The 21,913-nt window shown below is 44.5% G+C and overlaps 1 protein-coding gene across 1 annotated transcript in view; it reads right to left on the reverse strand.

Annotated features, from left to right (window-relative positions):
• The window catches only part of PHACTR1 (phosphatase and actin regulator 1), a 246,954-nt gene that overhangs the window by 188,153 nt on the left and 36,888 nt on the right, over window positions 1–21,913 (reverse strand). The window contains exon 2 of the mRNA XM_032647345.1: window positions 14,441–14,605. Within this exon, the coding sequence (XP_032503236.1) occupies window positions 14,441–14,605 (165 nt within the window). The remainder of the gene's footprint in view (window positions 1–14,440; window positions 14,606–21,913) is intronic.

A 21,913-nucleotide genomic window follows, 5' to 3' on the forward strand; every position in this document is an offset into this window, starting at 1 on the left:
TATGGGAGTGGCTGTTTCCCAACCTATTCTTGCACCTGCTGACACAGTGTGGTCATCAATTTCTTTTATCTTTGCCAAAATCATAAGCGAAAAATGGTAGTATCTCACTCATGTCAATTTGTGTTTATTTATGAGTGCAAGTGATATATTTTTATATTTATGGGACATTTATACTTTTCTTTGATTTGCTAGTTATTTCCTTTGCCAATCTGTTTTAAATTGAAAATATGAACTGTGCTTAAATCCCTGCTTCAAACCTTTAATGGTGACCCACTGCCTATAGGATAAAGTCTGGAATCCCTAATATAACAAAAAGGGGCCTGTGGTCTGGTCCCTTCTAAGCCTCCTCTCTCATGTACTTGTTACCCATGCCTCAAAACTGACGGTCTAGTAACACCCAGTTGCTTGTGGTTCCGAGAGTCTGCATTTCAACTTCAGTCAAGACTCACGGGGTGACCAGTTGAAGGAATTCCAATTTTCATACAATTCACCTTAGATAAAGAACTATTATGAAACTTCCAACAATTTCTTGGAGTATTTTCTGTTTCTTATTAATCCTATTATCAGAGACCATTTATAAATAATACGTCTGTCATGGTTTCTGCTAGTTTACGCTGGTAATGATATCTAGATATCTTCCAGCTGGCTCTCACTAAATTCTCACTAAAGTTCAATCATTTGATGGGGAGAATGTTCAACTACAAGTGGATTGCAACATTCACACCAGGAGTTTAAAATTAACCATAAAAGAAGAAATTAGTCCAAACAGAGGCCAAAGATCACAAGAGCTTCCCCGAGGGCCACTCTGCACAGACTGTCCCATGCTGGAATATCCTAGACATCCCAGCCTACTCCTCCCTGCTTGATTTCTCACTGACCACACTTAGAACTAACCACTACACATCCCTATATTCCAGCCCTGCTGAGGGTGAAGTCATTACCCTCCACATCACAGTACAACCTTTCTGGAATGCAAGGGCCAAAAAATATTTACCCGCAATGTGCTCCAGAACCAATTCTCTACCCTAAAGACAAAAGTACAAAGGAAAGAAATGCTACAAACACAGATGTCTGTGGCAGGGTTATTTATAACAACACACACCCAAGGGAATATTTTACAGTCATTAGGAAGGTGACTTGGCTATGAGCAAGAGTTCTACTCCAACGTAACATTAAGTTAAAAAATTAAAATGAGAGTGAGATCAAATTATATTTATGTAATAGGGAAGAACAAATCTGACTCCGTATTAGATGTTTCTTTTACTTTAACCTTTGTATTCTATTGCTTTTGCTTTGAGTTAAGAATGTTGCTTATAGCCTGAAATAGACAGGAGAGCCCATTCTCAAGGCTGTGACCTTTAAGGATATAACACTTTTCCATTCATACAGAGATAAAAAGTTGCAGAACAGAGAATAGTATTTGTCTTGTTGGAAGTTTACAGGACCTACTTAGACAGCTAAAAGAACAGAGGATTCCTACACCAGGAATTTTGCAAGAACCAACCACACCCCTCCCTCACCTTGCCTTTAAAAATGTTTTGCTGAAACCCTAAAGGAGTTCAGCGTTTTGGGAGGCACGAGCCACCCATTGTCCTTGCATGGCCCTGCAACAAACCTTTCTGTGCTCCAAACTCTACCATTTCAGTTTGTTTGGCTTCACTGTGTGTCAGGCACACGAAGCTGAGTTATATTTTGATTTCATCTATGTGAAGTCACTATGAATGAATGTAAGCAGATATGTATAATGATAATTTGTAAGCATGCAAGGATGAAGGGTGAATTTCCTATTTTCAAGCTTTAATGGAATCCTTTTATTTAAAAAAAAAACACCTCAAGTTTTCTTATCTAGAATCTAGATACAAAATTATGACACTAATTACCTTACATGGGGAGGCAGTTTGTGGTAATACCATAACATGACTCTTTCTCTTTTTAGAGATATTTATATACCTACGGTTAGCATCCAACACACAAGAGCCCAGTTGTCTTTATAAAACAACCAGAAACTGATGTGACTACAGCCGTCATGGAAGGCCCATTATCATGAGTATCTCTGTAAATATCGATCTGACCCAAATCTATCAAGTTTCAGTCATTCATGAGGCAGGCAAGAATGATCCTCATTGTAATGGCAAATTTTCTGTTAATAAATCTTTCCAGTTGTCCATGCACGAAACAGAGTTTTGTGCTACAGTGGAGAAACTGTATAACTCTTTTTTTTCACTTAGGAATATATTATTATAAAATGATGTTGTAAAATGACAGTTCATAGTGGCTTCACAGAATCTTCATAGAAACACCTGGAACTGTAATTACCACGCTGCTCAAACTACCTCATTAAACCACCCCTTCCCGGAGGCTGGGAAGCATTTAAAGGCCCTTTTCACGTGCGCCCTTGACAACCAGGTGCAGTGGTAGGAGGCAGCTTCCTACAATTTCAGAGCCTTTCACGGCTCCCAAGAAGCCAGAGAACATAAATCCTGGTACTATGGAACAAAGCAGCCTTTCCAAGGACACGAAGATGTTGCTATGCCACAGAAGAGACATTCATTCTCTTTAGAAACTCACGCTTGGTTAATTGGAGGACAAAAATAGACGAAATGTTACAACAGTCTTCTATGCCGAAATCACATCTGCATCTGAACATCATCAGCTCTCCTCTCTTCTACTCCACAAAGACCTCTCAGAGCCTCGCTTAATTATAACTCACTGGGACTAGACAGGAAAGTCCTCTGTGGTATTTGAGGTTATCGCCCAGGTCCTCCCTCCCCAGGTCAGACTGCCACTCAAGGCCGGTTTCTCGGTACACAATGCTTTCTTTCATTCATATGATTTCATGAATACCTCACCCAGTTTATATTCTATTCACGCACTGCCCCCACTCTAACTCACCCCTGGGCTAACCAAAAGAAGAAGGAAGACCTTTAAAACTGACCTGCAGAAACAATCTGATTCGTGTGTGGGCTGTGTGTTTTCTTATTAAGGTTACTTGATATTTGTTTTAGGCAAACAAGCCCCAAATCATAATTGATTCACTGCCTAATGTCATCCCTCTATCTCCTACAACTTTACGAGGAAACCAACACCACCACAAATCAACCAACCCATAAATCATTTTTTTAAAAGACAAGTTAATATACATCATAGAGGTATCGTTCTCTGCCTGAGAAATGCCAGCATTAATCGCTGAACACCAAGTCTTATTTCCAATATTCTTTTGTTTTCTTAATGGGATCTGCTTTCTGAATTCAAGCGTGTTTAATATCTGTCTACCTAGATATACATACATCTTAACCTTTTCACTCTTTCTGCTTCCAAGTCACGTGTAACAGTGAAATTTCCGAGCAAAGCCTAGAAGACCTCGGTGTGAGACAGGCTTGCGTTCATATCGTTTAGGGCTTTACCACTGACCAGCCAAGTGACCCTGGGAAGTTACTAGCCCTAAGCCTTATTATCTTTATGTATAAAACAGATATTCGGAGTAACTGCCCAGGACTGTCAAGGCTGTGAGAACTATATCGAAGTTCATTCAGTATCTGCCATGCAGTGGGCATCCAACTGCCCCCTACTACCACTGTCATTACTAGTGGTAATATGACATTGCGTTTACAGTGAATAAAGTCCAAGGGAAAAGGTCAAAGAATTCTGGGGAAACACAGAAGGTGAATCTCTACAGGCAGACTTCAGAGACACTGCGGTTCGGTCCCAGATCTCTGCAATCAAGCAAATATCACAATCAAGCAAGCCACGTACATTTTTTTGGTTTCCAAGTGCATATAAAAGTGATGTTTACATTATACTGGAGTCTATTAAGCGTGCGACAGCATTCTAAGAAACAACATACATACTTTAATTTAAGGCTACTTTATTGGTAACCGTCATCTGAGCCTTCAGCGAGTCAACGATCTCCGATCACCGTAACAAATAATAAAAAAGTTTGAAATATTGCACAAATGACCAAAGTGTGACACAGAGACAGGAAGCGAGCAAGTGCTGTTTAAAAATGGTGCCGACAGACGGGCTGGACACAGGGTAGCCACAAACCTTCAACCTGCAGAAAATGTGTCATCTTCCACACGCAATAAAGCAAAGCATGATGAAACGAGGTGTGGTTATATATTAAAGCGATAGTCATGAGACGAGAGTGCACACTGGAATTGGACTGAATACGGAACTAAAATAGATGCTTGATTTCCAGTGTCCCCAAAGCGAATGATGATTCAGAGAGTCACGGTGCTTCCGGACTGGAAGCCTGTTAGGGCAGAAATGAGGCATTTGGTGCACACATACTTCTTCAGGCGACGGTGGGAAGGTCCAGCCAAGGGCTAGCCTCAGGGCAGAGGCTGAACCTGCCACCAGAGATCCGAGTCCACTGCCACCATCTCGATGGAGCCAGCAAATGACTAAGAATGTAATGGACTCAGGAGACATCAGAGCTTCAGATGGGACAAATGAGTCCTCCCAGAAGGAAAGGGGAGGGGAAGAATGAGAAGGGAAGGGACGCGAGGAAGAAGCAGAAAGAAAGAAGAATGTGGTGAGCCCAGCCGGGAAGCGCTCAGGGCCAGTGGAGCATGGCCGTCAGGGCTGGTCCAGAGAGAGGTGGCGGCAGAGCGAGAGGTGTGCTCCTGGAGGGCCTGGAGGTGGGGAAGGCATCGTGCTTGCTGGCCTGGGAGCTGACCAGGGTCACAGACAAGAACTGCGGGAAGAGGTGTCGAAGGAAGACAGAATCCACGATTAGCCAAAGAAACTGGCCCTGGGACAAAATTTCCAATCAAGACACCCAGCAGAAGTGCGGGAGAGGAGAGAGACACACAATATGAGGGCTGGGAACAAAGAAATTTACTTCTGTAAAGATGCTAAGGGACTCAACCACCATTAATGGATTCAACTGAAATGGCAGACAGTTGAGGGCTGTCTGAATGGTTTTATGAGTCTCAGTCCCGATGGCTCTTTCCACTATGCCTTGCAAGTTAACTGGCACTTCTACTGTGTTTGCAGAACAGAACTGGCCTCAGGGTCTGCAACTTATGTCCATGTGGCTTTAGAGTCTCCATTCTCCCCGCCTTGCCTGGCACGGGCCCACCTCATGCTTATTATCGTAGCAGAAATAGTAATGGCATCTCATTTCACTGTCAAAGATGCCCAGGTTTGGAAAATAAAGTACACGGTATCCTGCCTACGTCTTTCTCTACTTTTGAGCATTTTGACTTGCCACAGAGATCTGATTTTCAGATTACATGCTCGTTGTTTTTTTCCCCAAGAACACCTCTTCATACATCAGTATTTTTGCCTACAATGCAGCAAAGGAAAAACAGGATGAAGCACTTCCTCAGGGGCCACTGTGTGTGTCCACTTAATTGTAAATTCTTAGAGAAGAGGAAATACTTTAGTGACCTAACTTGTTGGTACCTAGGAAAACACGGCATAAACTCCAGCTTGGTGGGATTGTACGATGTGTCTAAAAGCAAACTCTTACACCCAGTACCTAAACAAACATTCCCAAAATCTAAGAGGAGCTCATCAGAATTGTCATCTGAGACACACATCTGAGACATACCATCCAAAAACTGAAACTATGAAATAAGAAGTCTTTTGTTCCTCTTGGATGTTTGCTTACTTTTTAATGCATTTCTAGAAAAGAAATAATGGTAGATAAAACTTACAAAAAAATTTACTACGTGCAAGGTATGATTCTAAGAGCCTCCACAACTAATTTTTTTTCCCCACCCTCACAGCTTTAGGAAGCGTCAGTTTTATTCCTATTTTAGTTGAGGGAACTGAACTCACACAGTACAAATAACCTGCCTGAGATAACTCAGCAGTCAGGCTGTGGGGTCTGTGCCCTAACCACTGGTCCACACGACCTCCTCACATAGCACTCCAGATTATCTTGGAAGTCAGGGCCAAGCGGACACCTTACGAAAAATGCTGTAAGGCCTGTGTCCTTTCAGAATCAGTTCTGCAAATGTCTAGCCCTAAATCTAGCACCTGCTCCAGAGGCCTGAGTGGTCACTGTCTGCTTACCTAATCCATGCATCCTTTGTTTCTATGTACCAAATAGCAGAAAGACATCTTGTTCTACTGCAAACATAAATGTAATGGTTTTGAATGGTATTTGTTTGCAGCCAGTGTCAACTTATTCTTTCTTAGCCATTCAACAAACAGGAAGTGTCTGTGGTGTACATGGCATTGAACTAGATACTGTGTGATACAAAGACGGGTAAGTTGTTAACCCCTGCCTCTAAGGGCATTCAAGAAAGACGTTAGGACCTCCAGGGTCGGTGCCTATTGATGAGATTCTCTTCCTTCACATTTCAGCTTTCTAGAGATAAGTCAGAAAAGGAAAGTGTCCTGTCACATCACTGTTCAGTGCAGATGAATGATACGTTTTAAAGCATCAGAATGATGAGTTCCCACACTCATGGACCCGAAACGCAATGTAAGTGATAAGATTCCAGGTTAAGTTCAAGTTCCAACTCTTCCGTTTCTAACTGGAAAGTATTTAGCTGCTCTAAGCCTCAGTTTCTTCATCTGCCAAATGGGCTTAATAACACTATGTAGGTCTGTTGTGAAAGTAAAGTAATAACGCCTGGACAGGGTCATGCACGTGTCACATTCACAGAAAACCCAACAGATTATAGCAACTGCTGTTGTTGTTGTCAATATAAAATTGTTAAAGCACAGTCTACTTGGAAAGAAGGGAATAAGGAGCACCTGCAGTTTTCTTAGACCTCAACAATGGAGGTAGCTGGCTTCCAATACTGGCACCCAATGAACCACGCTCCTGGCACTCACACCCTTGTTTCGTTTGCTCCAACAATGAGTCTGGGCTGTTCCTGTGACTTGTTTTAAGCAACAGAATACTGCAAATGGGATACTGCACCAATTCTGGACTTGAGTCTTAACAGGCCTGGCAGCTTCTACTTTCACATTCTTGGGGGCCCTGAGTCATTCTGCTGGAGAGACCACGAGAAAAGACCACACAGACTGGCACTGAGAATGCCTGGAGGAGAGAGGCCTACAGCTCTCCCCATGGCCTGGTCAGTCTCCAAATGACTCCAATCCCATCTGCCTGCAAACACGTGAGAGACCCCAAGCGACACCAGCTGAGCAACCACCCAGCTGAGCCCAGTCACAGGACATAATACAACTGAGTTTGTTGCTTTAAGCCACTAAGTTTGGGGATGTTTGGTCCCATAGCAACAGATAACCCAAGCAACAGTGCTGCCCAAATAACCTGACCTGTGTACAGCTCTGAGAAACTAAAAAGCATTCGTGGATGATGGCAAGTTCTTCCAAGGCCGGGACCTTCCAGCTTATGCTTCAATCACTGTCCTTACCTCTCCCCTTTCAGACCTATTAAACAGAGGACCTCAACAATACGGTTGGCTGGCCACCGCATTCGGGTACCCACTACATCAGGTGCTCTACTTAATGCTGGGGGACAGAGAGGCAAAGGCAGGATCGCTGTCATCAAGGACCATATAGTCTTGACATGCAAGCAAAGAGTGCTGGATAACATGCACTTCGAGAGGTAACAATGATATCTTTACAATCCCCACTCCAGGAGGGCACCGGTTCCACAACTTTTAGCCTGTACCTCCTAGAGATGTCCTTTAAAAATAGGGCCTCGACACTTCCCTGGTGGCTCAGTGGTTAAGAATCCACCTGCTAATGCAGGGGACATGGGTTTGAGCCCTGGTCCGGAAAGATCCCACATGCCACGGAGCAACTAAGCCCAGGCACCACAACTACTGAGCCTGTGCTCTAGAGCCTAAGAGCCACAACTACTGAAGCCCACGCGCCTAGAGCCCATGTTGAGCGGCAAGAGAAGCCACCTCAGTGAGAAGCTCGCGCACCAACACGAAGAGTAGCCCCGCTCCCCATAACTAGAGAAAGCCCGTGCGCAGCAACGAAGACACAACGCAGCCAAAAATAAATAAATAAATTCATTAAAAATATAATAAAAACAGAAGAAAAAAACTCTTAAAAAAAATAGGGCCTCTAAGTCTACTTTGCCTTCTAACCTCTCGATGTTCCCTTTGTGAGTCATGATGGATACGCAGGTAAGAAGATTCGGTGCCTGTCCGTGCTCATTCCTTTTTTTTTTTTAAAGAAGCTGAGTTTTCCAATCGTACGAAGAGAACTGTGATCCAGCCAGGTGCTGAAAGCTGCACAACCTGATGATTTCTTATTAAAATCAGATGCTCAGCAGTGCTCTGATTATTTGCATGTCTGTTTTTCCTAGTCATGAGACTTGGCATCACTGAAAAATGCATGGAAATACAGTTATTTTGCCTCACAGTCAGTGCGCTGGTGTTTCCGTTCCCCTTGGAATGCCAAAGCCATGTTAAGGTGAACTCTGCATCTTGACACAATCCAACCAATCTCAAACAAAAAAACACCTCCCTCAAGCTCTACCCCCTTCTGGTGATTACTCTCTATTTCTCCTTCCCCCTCCCAGACGAACTCCTTAAAAGAAGAAGTCTGCTTCCTCAACTCTCACTCACACCATAACCATATGCTTTCTAAACTCCCAGCCACACAGCTTCCCGAAACTGTTCTCCCCAAGGGCACCAGTAATGAGTTGTCACTGAACGCTCCAGACACTTCTCAGTCCTGACCATCTTGCCGGGACCTGGCAGGGTGGACCCTCCTCCTTTCTTGAACTCTCTCCTGCTCTGGTCAGGAGATACCAATGGCCCCCTCCTGGTTTTCCTCCTAACTCTCTGGCGGGCCTTATCTGCCTTCCCTGTAGACTCTACTGCTGCCTGTGTTCGTAACTTACAGGTCAGTGGTCCTCAGGGGGCTGCCACAACCCCTCTTTGCTTCCCATGTCAAATTCTCCTTTGGAGTTTTCATCCCATGGCTTCAACAAATATCCCTCCAACTGGGGTATCTTGGAACCACATGAAAGCCAGCATGCCCCCAAATAAAAGCTCATTTTGCCCGTAAACCCGATGTAGTATGTGGTACCTCCATCCATCTGACGGCGCGTCACTGCTCAGAGAGAAACAAGAGCGTGGTTCTTATTCTTCCTTTATCCTCCACATCCAACCTGTAATCACGTCCTGCTCATTCTGTCTCCTAAATATCCCTTGCAACTGTTCACAGCCTGTAGCTCCTAATGCCACTCTTTTAGCCTAGGTTATCTTCATCTCTCCCCAACAGTAATAATTAACCACCTGCTAACCAGTTTCCTTGTTACCAGAATCAATAGACACACTTAATATTCCGTCGGATGTGACAGCAACGAGGTATCTTCTTAATTCTCTCACAAGTAAATTTTCTCTCATTACAGACACAAATACATGGAATAAGTTATATTAACAACTTGAAAAGAACGTTGGGTACCACTCCAAACTTTTCCCATAGCATAGAGAACGATCTTTCAAAAAGGCAAGTCTTCTGATAGCTTCATTAGGGTAATGCATCAGGATAGAGCCCAGACTCCACGACATTCTACTAAGAACCTTTATGAGCAGACCCTTGCCCACCTCTTCAACCTCATCTCTCAGTACTCTGTACTCCTTTCCAAACCACCACCTCTTTCCAAGCTATAGATTGCCAATCTCTCCTCATCTCTTTTCCAGGCTTTCTTACATCCTGTTCTTTCCACTGGGAGAGAAGACTTCCTCACATTCACTGTCTAATTCCTTGGTTAAACATTCATTTCTCTAGGAAACCTTTCCTGGTAAGTTATAGCTCAGTTGGGTTTGTCTCCTTTGAGTTCCTGGAGCCCCTGCGCGTCTTCTGTTACTTATACTTTGTTGTGAGTATTGGCTTAACTACCTGTTTTTCCCTCAAGACCATAACCTTCGGGAGATGTGTGTCTGCACTGTTACCTTTTTTTAGCGAAGGTGGCAGTGCTTGGCAAATACATGAGCGCAACATGCCAAGTGGGTATCATTTCTGAACTCCCTATGGTTTACAGAAGTCTGAAATCCTAACCTCTGGCCAGGTAGACATCCTCAGCCCATCCCACACTCCTTGCTTTCCATTCTCCAGCCACTGGTCATCCTTGCTTTCCTAGCTGGCTGACCCCTGCTTCTTCTACCACAGGGCCTTTGCACATGCTGTTTCTGCTACCTGGAAGGCTAATTTTCTAGATTCCTACGCCTCCTTCAGATCCCAGCTCAAATTTCTCTTTCTTAGGAAAGTTTCCCTACTCCCTCAAGCCCCGCCCCCCTCATTCTTTCAAGTAGCTTCCCTTCACTGTCCTTATCACAGCTGTGATCTTAACCTTTACTCTTGTAATTTGACTGTCTCTCCAGAGACACCGTGCATGCCATGAGCTCACCGACAAGGTCCGGTTTCCGCTCGCAGTCATACTCCCACGGCCAGTTTCAGTAAGTGGTAGGCACTCCGGAAAAGGTTTTTATTTTTAATTTTTTTGCTCAAGGCCCTAGGGGTGCAGGAAAGCTTAGAAGCACAAAGCGAATTTTGGCACGTTGTAGACTTCCAGGGCCAACTCTTGCAGCTTGATTTTCTTTCAAGAGGAAATAAAAGCATAACTCAGTGGCGTCTTCACAGCTTATTCCTGCCAGTTCTGCTTTGCTATAAATACAATCCTCATTTCCAAGGAATCTGGATAAGATGGCTGCAGCTGACTATTTTGAGGAGGCCCTGTCGATTCTATTTCAGAGGGGATGTTGTCATCTGTCTTTACTCCTGGGGCAGGTGTGGAATGTGTCGTGGACCCCTGTTGCTGATTCTACAGAAGAAGTTGGACATGTCAGGCTAATTGCTTCACAGGCCCTGGACAGAGCCTCTGAGGACAGGCTGAAAGGCATGTTGAGATCTCCCCGAGGACCCATTATTTTATGTTCTATCCATTACTGTTTTACTCCTACTGTCGTGTGATGCGGGGATGCTTCTGAGAGAAGCTTTTTGTCCTGTAGTGTTTTCTCCACCAGAGTTCAGTGCTGAAGGCCGTTTAAGGACACCATCCTCCAGCTTACAACAGGAAGATGTCTGAGCAGCATGGGACACGGAGATCGGTCTTTGAAAAATTCATGTAATTGTTGATGCCAAAGTTAAGGAAAATGTTGACATCATAATTTTCCAATGTAGTTTTCTTATTGCTACCATGACTTACAAAGCAAGATTTCTGGGTGCACCTTTGAAAATGCTGCATACATAGACACATACATCCTGTAACTTGAGTTACAGTAAAACTACAGTATAGCTAATTCCGGCAAATTATAAAGGTAACTAACTCACTGTGGAAATAATAACAGGCCAAGTATGCATTGTATTAATGTCCTTTCAGGTAATCAAGAAAGCACACAACTTTAAATACAAATACATAATATAAATGTAATATCTGGACTTATTCTTTGTATTTAAAATTGTGGAAATTATTGTACATATGAAAGGACATTACAGACACACACATATAAGACAAGTAAATGCATAACAGCTAAAATTGGCCAACCAATTAATATTCCCACAGTCAATCCTCTTGTATATTTAATATTTGACTCTTATCCACACATAGGAAAGTCTGTACTTCAAAGTACTATTTGAACATATATACAATTTATCATGCTAAACATCCTTAAATTGTCAGTATTTTTCTCCTTGGAGCTAAAAGCTAGCACAGAAAGTCTCTCCTTATTTCCAAAAATAAGGAATAATATTCCTGAATCCAATTAAGAACAAAGGATAGTACAGTGTAAACCACTGATTTTAGAAAACCTAGAATAGCTTGTTATATCATATAACCATCCATCACGATATATAGATATGCTATAGTCTATCCCCTATTTTCTCTAATTCAGGAGCTGAATATGTCTCTTTAAAATAAAACCACATACAAAAAAATAAAATAAAATACAACAAAACCACATACAAATATGGCATTCGGTTGCCAAATTAATCAGTTTGGCCCTCGAGATCACAAGAACTTGCTAAGAATAGTTAATAATAAGAAGGATTAAAGCTGCAACTTTGCCTGTCTCATGTTTTAATTCTTTCTCTCAAAAGTTTTAAATGAAAACATTTTCAGACTTTTAATGGTTCATGAGTAGTTTGATGCCATTGTACTTGCATCCATCAAAGGACAAGTTCTCCAACATCTTTTTTTGGCTGCACTGGGTCTTCGTTGCTGCATGCAGGGCTACTCATTGCAGTGGCTTCTCTTGTTGCAGAGCACGGGTTCTAGGCACGTGGGCTTCAGTAGTTGTGGCTCGCGGGCTCAGTAGTTGTGGCTCGTGGGCTCTAGAGCACAGGCTCAGTAGTTGTGGCGCACAGACTTAGTTACTCTGTGGCATGTGGGATCTTCCTGGACCAGGGCTTGAATCTGTGTCCCCTGCATTGGCAGGTGGATTCTTAACCACTGCATCACCAGGGAAGCCCTCCGACACCTTAAAAAGTCTGCACGATGGTTCAGGTGCCATTTCACATGAGAAGCACCAAACCTTCGCCCTGTGGTCTTGCCAAATGGACTACGCAAAGTTCTCGAATGCCAGGAGGAAATGCATCTGCCACCGTCATTTGGGAATTCATGCTGATAAATGGCAATTATTTAAATGGATGTTTGTATTATTACAAACCATTTTCATAGCAAAGCCAGGAAGACCATCGTAAAGGAACCTGTGGAATCTTTTTTTTTTTTGGCGGTACGCGGGCCTCTCACTGTCGTGGCCTCTCCCGTTGCGGAGCACAGGCTCCGGATGCACAGACTCAGCGGCTGTGGCACACGGGCCCAGCTGCTCCGCGGCGTGTGGGATCTTCCCGGACCAGGGCACGAACCCGCGTCCCCTGCATCGGCAGGCGGACTCTCAACCACTGCGCCACCAGGGAAGCCCGGAACTTGTGGAAACCTTATTGTTATTTTTTCCAGTGCTTACAGAACATTCCCTTCTTCTTTCCTGTTCACGTCTTACCCCTCACTCTGCCTGAAAATATATTTCATTTAGATTTCTCCTCTCCAAGGCAATGATATAAGTGCCCTATTCTGTTTCACTCTTAGGGGATACAGAGGAGTCATCCATTTAGAGTTTTCCTTGCATGGAAACCTCTCAGTAGTGTTTAGAAATATGTGAGTGACCTACACATTTTATGCCACCTTAACAAGTCTGTACAATGATCAAAAGGGAGAATGCAGTCAGGTGAAGAGTGGGGTGTAGTCAGGTACATGTCAGCGGGGTGACGAGTCAGAAATTCATGGAATTCGGAGGTTCACTGTCATCTCAGGAATGAACAAATTACATACAGCCACGGGGCACTGAGGCTTCCACCTCAGAAACAGTCAGAAAGCATGAAACTGGGGATGTCTACCATGAGAACTGTTTCAGATTCCAAGACCTTTCACAACTTCCCTATGTGTGTTCTTCTCTTTCATTCCCCAAAGCAGCTAGCATGAAAATTCTCAGATTTGTGGACGAGTATTCACGTACAAGAAGCAGATCATCGCCTATTTCACAGCTTAGACGTGAGCCAAAGCGGGGAGAGGACCAAGAAATAGAGGAGGTGATGATTCTGAGGAAGAGGGAGAACAGGCTGAATTTTTGAGGACAGAGAGGAAGAAGGAAATAAAAGCCCCAGAGTATCCCTGGAATGACCCGGGTACATAAATACCAAAATCAGGACAAAACAAACAAAAAGAATCTGCACGGCTCCTCCATCACCTCAAGTCAAACCCGACAGGGTCAAATCAGAACTCTTCACGTTTCTTTCCCTATACCTCTCCCTCTGCAATACTCTTACTTACCAAAAAGTATCCACATAACGTGCCGCCATGAACACCCCACAAACGCTAAGTCATGTAAGGTACTATTCTCACCCCTATCTTACAGGTGGGAAACAGGTACAGAGTTAAATTGAGCAAGGTCATGCAGCCACCAAGTTTCAGAGCTGGGACTCGAACTCATACAGTCTGACTCCAGAGTCTGTGCTCTTCACACCCCTGCCACACTGACTTTACCCAGATTCCTTTGCTGTCCACTAGGCTATGAACTATACAGTTATCTTTGTCATGACAATGCTGCTTCACTTACTCAAGCTTTTGTCTCCATGAAATAACCTATTCCTATCTGCCAATAACCATATATAACTCACTTTCTGCTCCTGTGTTAAATTTTATGGGAGCAGGGAAAATAAGGATGAAAAATGAGAAATGGACTGTCAACGCTAGAATGAAAGCATACAGGTATGGGAAAGGTGGAGTTCTAAGTTCAGCTATTTATAGATCAAATAGAAGTGGTGGTTTTATAAATTGCAAAGCAACAACCAAAAACCTGAGCCATGAGAACACCCATAGCATCTAAAAGCCATTCTCCATCATTCGGAAGGATTACTAAACACAAGAGCAATCCGAAGGCTGGATTCTCTTCCTTTGGTTCCGACAGCCTAGGGTAATTAAATTCTACTAATGAACGTACAGAGCTGAAGTCAACAAACGCTCGATGAGAAACAAAGGAAAACATAATCTTACCTGCAGACGTGTGTTTGAACTTTTCACTCTTCTTCTTCCTCCATTTCCAAGGCTTGAAAATCCTTCCCAGGTTGGCAAACTTACTCCTCCTCCGGATGGGTGGGGTGTGGGTACCCGGGACAAGGGAGTCAGATCGCATTGCCGCCAGCCTCTCCACTTCCTCAGCTTGTTTCCCCGAGAAAGAGATGGAAAAGAGCGAGAGAAGGAAAAGTGTTAAAATGGGAGCCTCACAGATGGCCAATGCTTGCCATGGTTACAGATAACAGAAACCACATGACCCAACTTCCGTTTCTCTTTCTGCCTTTTGGAATGGAAGTCATACCAACATGTTCTAAAGGCTGGTGACAGTCAGCCCAACCCTAGCAATTTGGAGCACCCCAACCAAATTTGCCCAGCCTTCACCTAGGCTTGAGCCAAAGGATGAGGTGTTGGAGGAGGAACAGAGCGCCCCTGACCCATCGAAGCCTCCCCTACGAGGCAGGGACAGGGCATCCGAAGAGTCAAATGACAGTCAGTGTAGCTATTGGTCCAGCACTTTCTCAAATAAGACTTGGCAGATGCCATCACTATAACACTGTCAGCTGAGAAAAGAGGAGGGAGAAAACATTTATCAACCATCTATCCCACTGCCAACATCTCCACCACCCACAATGCTCCTTCCTACAACCATGCTTCACCCAGACCTGCAGAAGTACTAGAATCTACTGAATGAGTGCCTCCACCTTAAAATCCACTGACCATTTTTAGAAACACTTACACTTCATGAGATTTTACAATTGCCATAATTCGTCTAGGTCTTTTTGTTTCTGGTGCTTTGCTTTAATAAAAAAAAAATCCTGTAAATTGAGAGTTGAGCATGACATTAGGTACCATCTAGACTAATCCCAACAGCTTGACATTTGAGGACATGAAGACTTTCAAACACATAATGCCCAGGGGACCCTTTCTTAAAGGCCACAATCACTCTGACCGCTTATCACTTGGAATAAAACTCTTTTCCAACGTACATGAGCATCTATAGATCTCAGTGAGGTAAAGAGGCCCTGACTTGAATTTTTATGACAGGCATAATCTGAGAAAATAACCTCCTTGGCGAAATCAAGGCAGGTGGGAGGGACTTGCCGTTCCAGAAAGTCCAATTACATCTAGACCTGCAGCCAATCCAGAACCACTCTGCTGGGCCTCTTGACACCATCCTTCAGAAAAATTTCCTGGACTTTGCAACACAGGCTGTTCTTGGAATCTCGATCTTACAGCCTGATGTTCTACCTGCTACCATCCAATATGGTTTTAACCAGGAGATTCAATCATTCAACAGATACATATGGAACCCTCAACCACGTGCCGGGCCGTGTGCAATGGTGACAGATGACGACAGGTTGGCAAAGGCTCCTGGGCAAGACGGAAAGGAAGTAGATGAATCTGAGTGACATCTGGGAAGCCAAGAGTCAACAGGACCCGGGACTGACCGGGTGGATGAGGGAGAGGAGGCAGGTCATTCCTGATGGCCACGTTCACGTCGGCAGAGTGGCCCCCTTCATTCATGGAAGCTGGGAACATGGGGGACATAAATTGGGCGGGGGAAGGCAGTAACGATTTGGACATATTGCATGGCGAAGGCACTTTGAACTTTTTAAAATTAATTAATTAATTAATTATTTTTGGCTGCGCTGGGTCTTCATTGCTGCGCACGGGATTTCCCTAGTTGCGGAGAGTGGGGGCTACTCTTCGTTGCGGTGCGCGGGCTTCAGTAGTTGTGGCACACGGGCTCAGTGGTTGTGACTCGCGGGTTTAGTTGCTCTGCGGCATGTGGGATCTTCCTGGACAAGGGCTCGAACCCGTGTCCCCTGCATTGGCAGACGGATTCTTAACCACTGTGCCACCAGAGACGCCCGCTTTGAACTTTTGACTTGACATGGTTCAATGCATGGGTAAGCCCCTCTTTTCAATCACTGTCTTAAGTGACCACTTAACAGTGCGCCAGACACACTGATTATTTCTGGAGCAGATGCACAGAAGATCTGGACATGGTTGCGCAGACTCTAGCGGAAGAGACAGAGGCATCAGTGTGGAAAACTGCTGTGACGGGGAACTCCGCCAAATTCAACGGAGGCAAAGAGGAGAAGCTGACTCTGCTTCACAGAATTGGAAAACACCCCCCGGGCATGCCACGTACCATTTGGGGCTAGATTTTCAAAGAAAAGGAACTGTTCTCCCCACGTGAGGAAGAGACAGGAGTGGATGCCTGGAAATAGGAAGGGATCCAAAAGGAACAGAGAGGCCTGAAAGAACATGGCATGTCTGGGAGCTTCAAGAAACCCAGAGAAACCCGGAGTGTCAACCAAGATGGGGAACCAGAGGTGAGAGGTGTGAGAGGGGGCTGGAGCCAGATCCTACAAGCCTGGGGGACGTTTATTAGGCGTTTGGGTTTTATCCCATACCCAGAGGGAGAAGGAAGAGAATTTGAAAATGGAGATTGACATTATGACATTCAACATATATGTATGGAAAGCTCACTCTGCACCAGACACTTAGGCTATGTCCGTAAGCAAAATAGATAAAAATGCCAACTCATGGAGTTTACCCTGGGAGGTAGGGTGAGCAGCAGACATTACACAGTCAAGCTAAATCAACTGTAGAGTATGGCAGAAGATACTTGCTTGGGGGAGAAAAGAAAAAAAGTGACTATGACACAAGTTAAATGAGATCAAGAGTGCCTTGGTGGAGGAGGGGCTCAATTTTAATTAGCCTGACTGAGAAGACCTACCACCAGGACACAACCAGATGTGCTTCTTAGGAGTATCATTTTCACAGCAATGGCATCTTGAACTGGAGTGTGAAGAAACAGGTGGCAGAGAAAGTAATGAGGAGGCCACCGCACTCGTCCGGAGGGACAGAAGGGACACAGAGAAAAAGATACAATCCAGCGCGGGGAAGAATTATCTTGGTAATTTTCTGGATACACGTGGGGGAGGACAAAGAAGCAAGAATTAAGTTTTTGCTTTCCATGACTGGGGAGATAATGAAGACTTTACACTTTTTAACGAACTCTGAGTATAAAGGGAAGAAGCCAGCCGAACAGGATGGTCGCTCAAGGACAAGGGCTTTGGAACCAGATAATGCAGTTTTTGTTTTTGTTTTTTGCAAACCTCTTTGGGGAGTTGGATTTTATTTCTTAAGGTAACGGAGCACAGCTGAAGGAAATGTGTCAGGATGGGGAGACGGGATCACGTCAGTAGGCTGAGCCGCAAGAGCCAGTGCAGAGTAAGAGGCTGAAGATGTAGGGAAGAGATTGAGAACTTTGTGAAACAAGGTTCTTAGGGAGAAGAAGAGGTGGGATGACAAGTACTTATAGAAATGCGTCATCTGAGGACTTTACTCTGAGTCACTGAACATCTGAACTGAGATATCTGGTCACAAATGGCACAGATCAGATGGGAGCGTCAGAAGGATTAATCTGGTAGCAGTGGATCAAATGGATTATTGGAGCCTGATGGGAAGACGATAAAGATTGAGGTGACTTTAAGTAAGTTTGGGTTACAGAGAGGCTGAGGAGACGGTTTTAAAAAACCAACTGCAATGAGTAAACAGAAGCCAAACGGAGGAAGTGAACAGCCTCTGGAGCAACACTGAATTTGGAAATTATTCTCTTTAAAGAGTATCTGCTGCTGGAGTCGGTGCTCCCTCAACAACGCTCAGTAGCTGGGAAGAGCCACACAGCGACAACTGTGGGAAACCACACCAGGGAGGTTTTGAGTCCAGGATGGAAGCCAACTCAAGAGAGTCTGGTGATCTGATTCCCACAAGATCCCTTTCTCTTTTGTACGCATCACCTTTTAAAATTTTCTTACTTCAGTTGCTAATCTCATTGTTACCTGTCCAGATTTTGCAAGTCTCCAAACCTACCTTCCCGACCCTAATCTCCTGCCTTCAAACCTGTATTTTAAACTGCTGCTAGTTTACTCTTCCAGAAGCCCACTCTGCTCAGAGACTTTCAAGGAGTCCACACAACTTACAGTAGAAAGTTCTCATTTCTTGCTTTGCCCTTCAGGAACCTCTGCCCAGAATGATCTTCCAGTACCTCTCTAAACATATGCTGCGGCCCAAATGAAACACTGTCTGGGTCCCAGTGGGCTTTGGAGGTGGGGATCAAACCCCCGAAAAAATACACAAAATTTCATGTCTATTTGAGTATCTACATTTGGTTGCAAGAGTTCCCATCTTTGAGTCTCCACATAGACTAAGACACAGAAGGTAAAAATTTTAAAGTATCCCGGTTGAGGCTTTTTATGAGTTCAGCCAACTTAAAACATCCTCTGCTATGGATTAAAGGGAGAGAGTATATACTAAAGCCAAAAACAGATAAACAATGAAAAACAAAACCAAGATACAAGTTATTCAGGATTGACACGAGTTTGCTCTCATCGTTGGCACTCCCTAATGGTTTGTTTAATAAGTAAATGAATGAGAGCATCTGATACAGCTCCTTCACACCATCTTGAGGTATGAAAATCAGCATCACTATTCGACTTAAGAAAAATGTACCACAAGGACCAGAAACCTGCTTCATAATCACATCTTCCAAAAATGAGTAAAAATTATTCTGAAATTACCATGTTAAAACAATTATAAGGGAGAGACCTTCAGGATGGGCAGAGGAGTAAGACATGGAGATCACCTTCCTCCCCACAAATACATCAGAAATACATCTACACGTGGAATAACTCCTACAGAACACCTACTGAACGCTGGCAGAAGACCTCAGACCTCCCAAAAGGCAAGAAACACCCCACGTACCTGGGTAGGGCAAAAGAAAAAAGAGACAAAAATAGGGACGGACCTGCACCAGTGGGAGGGAGCTGTGAAGGAGGAAAGGTTTCCACACACTAGGAGACCCTTCGTGGGCGGAGACGGCGGGTGGTGGACTGGGGAAGCTTCGGAGCCGCGGAGGAGAGCGCAGCCACAGGGGTGCGGAGGGCAAAGCAGAGAGAGTCCCGCACAGAGGATCAGGGCCGACCAGCACTCACCAGCCCGAGGGGCTTGTCTGCTCACCCACGGGGGCGGGCGGGGCTGGGAGGTGAGGCTCAGGCTTCGGTCGGAGCGCAGGGAGAGGACTGGGGTTGGCGGCGTGACCGCAGCCTGCAGGGAGCTAGTGCGCCACAGCTAGCTGGGAGGGAGTCTGGGAAAAAGTTTGGAGCTGCCAAAGAGGCAAGAGACTATTGTTTCGGGGTGCGCGAAAAGAGGGTAAGATTAAGAGCACTGCTTAAAGGAGCTCCAGAGACGGGCGCGAGCCGCGGCTAAAAGCGCAGACCACAGAGAGGGGACTGAGACGCTAAGGCTGCTACTGCCGCCACCAAGAAGGCTGTGTGCAAGCACAGGTCACTATCCACACCCCCCTCCTGGGAGCCTGTGCAGCCCGCCACTGCCAGGGTCCCGGGAGCCAGAGACAACTTCCCCGGGAGAACGCACAGCGCGCCTCAGGCTGGTGCAACGTCACGCCAGCCTCTGCCGCTGCAGGCTCGCCCCGCACTCCATGCCCCTCCCTCCGCCCGGCCTGAGTGAGCCAGAGGCCCCGAATCAGCGGCTACTTTAACTCCGTCCTGTCTGAGCGAAGAACAGACGCCCTCCAGCAACCCACACGCAGAGGCAGGGCCAAATCCAAAGCTGAACCCCGGGAGCTGTGCGAACAAAGAAGAGAAAGGGAAATCTCTCCCAGCAGCCTCAGGAGCAGAGGATTCAATCTCCAGTCAACGTGATGTACCTGCATCTGTGGAATACCTGAATAGACAGCGAACCATCCCAAATTGAGGAAGTGGACTTTGGGAGCAACTGTAGACTTCGGGGTTGCTTTCTGCATCTAATTTGTTTCTGGTTTTATGTTTATCTTAATTTAGTATTTTAGAGTTTATTCTCATTGGTAGATTTGTTTATTGATTTGGTTGCGCTCTTTATATAGATAGATAGATATTTTTCCTTCTCCTCTTTTTGTGAGTGTGTATGCGTATGCTTCTGTGTCTGATTTTGTCTGGATAGCTTTGCTTTTACCATTTGCCCTAGGGTTCTGTCTGTCCCTTTTTTTTTTAGCACAGTTTTTAGCGCTTGTTATCATTGGTGGATTTCTTTTTACATTTGGTTGCTCTCTTCATTTTTTTTAATGACTTTTTAATTTTTAATAATTTATTTTATTTTATTCTTTCTTTCTCCATTTTCTACTGAGTCATGTGGCTGACAGGGTCTTGGTGCTCCGGCCAGGTGTCAGACCTGTGCCTCTGAGGTGGGAGAGCCGACTTCAGGACACTGGTCCACCAGACACCTCTGGGCTCCATGCAATATAAAACGGCCAAAGCTCTCTCAGAGATCTCCATCTCAACGCTAAGACCCAGGTCCACTCAATGACCAGCAACCTACAGTGCTGGACACCCTGTGCCAAAAAACTAGCAAGACAGGAACATAACCCCACCCATTAGCACAGAGGCTACCTAAAATCATAATAAGGTCACAGACACCCCAAAACACACCACTGGACACAGTCCTGCCTGCCAGAAAGACAAGGTCCAGCCTCATCCACCAGAACACAGTCACCAGTTCCCTCTACCAGGAAGCCTAAAAAACCCACTGAACCAACCTTAGCCACTGGAACGGACACCAAAAACAATGCGAACTACGAACCTCCAGCCTGTGAAAAGGAGACCCTAAACACAGTAAGTTAAGCACAACAAGAAGACAGAGAAATACACAGCAGATGAAGAAGGTAAAAACCCACCAGACCGAACAACTGAAGAGGAAACAGGCAGTCTACCAGGAAAAGAATTCAGAGTAATGATAGTAAAGATGATCCAAAATCTTGGAAGTAGAATAGACATAATGAAAGAAACGTTTAACAAGGACCTAGAAGAACTAAAGATGAAACAAACAACGATGAACAACACAATAAATGAAATTAAAAATTCCCTAGAAGGAATCAATAACAGAATAACTGAGGCAGAAGAACAGATAAGTGACCTGGAAGATAAAATAGTGGAAATAACTACCAGAGAGCAGAATAAAGAAAAAAGAATGAAAAGAATTGAGGACAGTCTCAGAGATCTCCGGGACAACATTAAACACACAAACATTCGAATTATGTATAGGGGTCCCAGAAGAAGAAAAGAAAAAGAAACAGACTGAGTAAATATTGGAAGGGATTATAGTTGAAAACTTTCCTAATATGGAAAAGGAAATAGTCAAGTCCAGGAAGTGCAGAGAGTCCCATACAGGATAAATCCAAGGAGAAACACACCAAGACACATAATAATCAAAGTAACAAAAATTAAATACAGAGAAAAAAGATTAAAAACAGCAAGGGAAAAGCAACAAATAACATATAAGGGAATCCTCATAAGGTTAACAGCTGATCTTTCAGCAGAAACTCTGCAAGCCAGAAGGGAGTGGCAGGACATATCTGAAGTGATGAAAGGGAAAAACCTACAACCA

This window comes from Phocoena sinus, chromosome 11 (assembly GCF_008692025.1).
Source record: "Phocoena sinus isolate mPhoSin1 chromosome 11, mPhoSin1.pri, whole genome shotgun sequence".
Taxonomy (NCBI): domain Eukaryota; kingdom Metazoa; phylum Chordata; class Mammalia; order Artiodactyla; family Phocoenidae; genus Phocoena; species Phocoena sinus.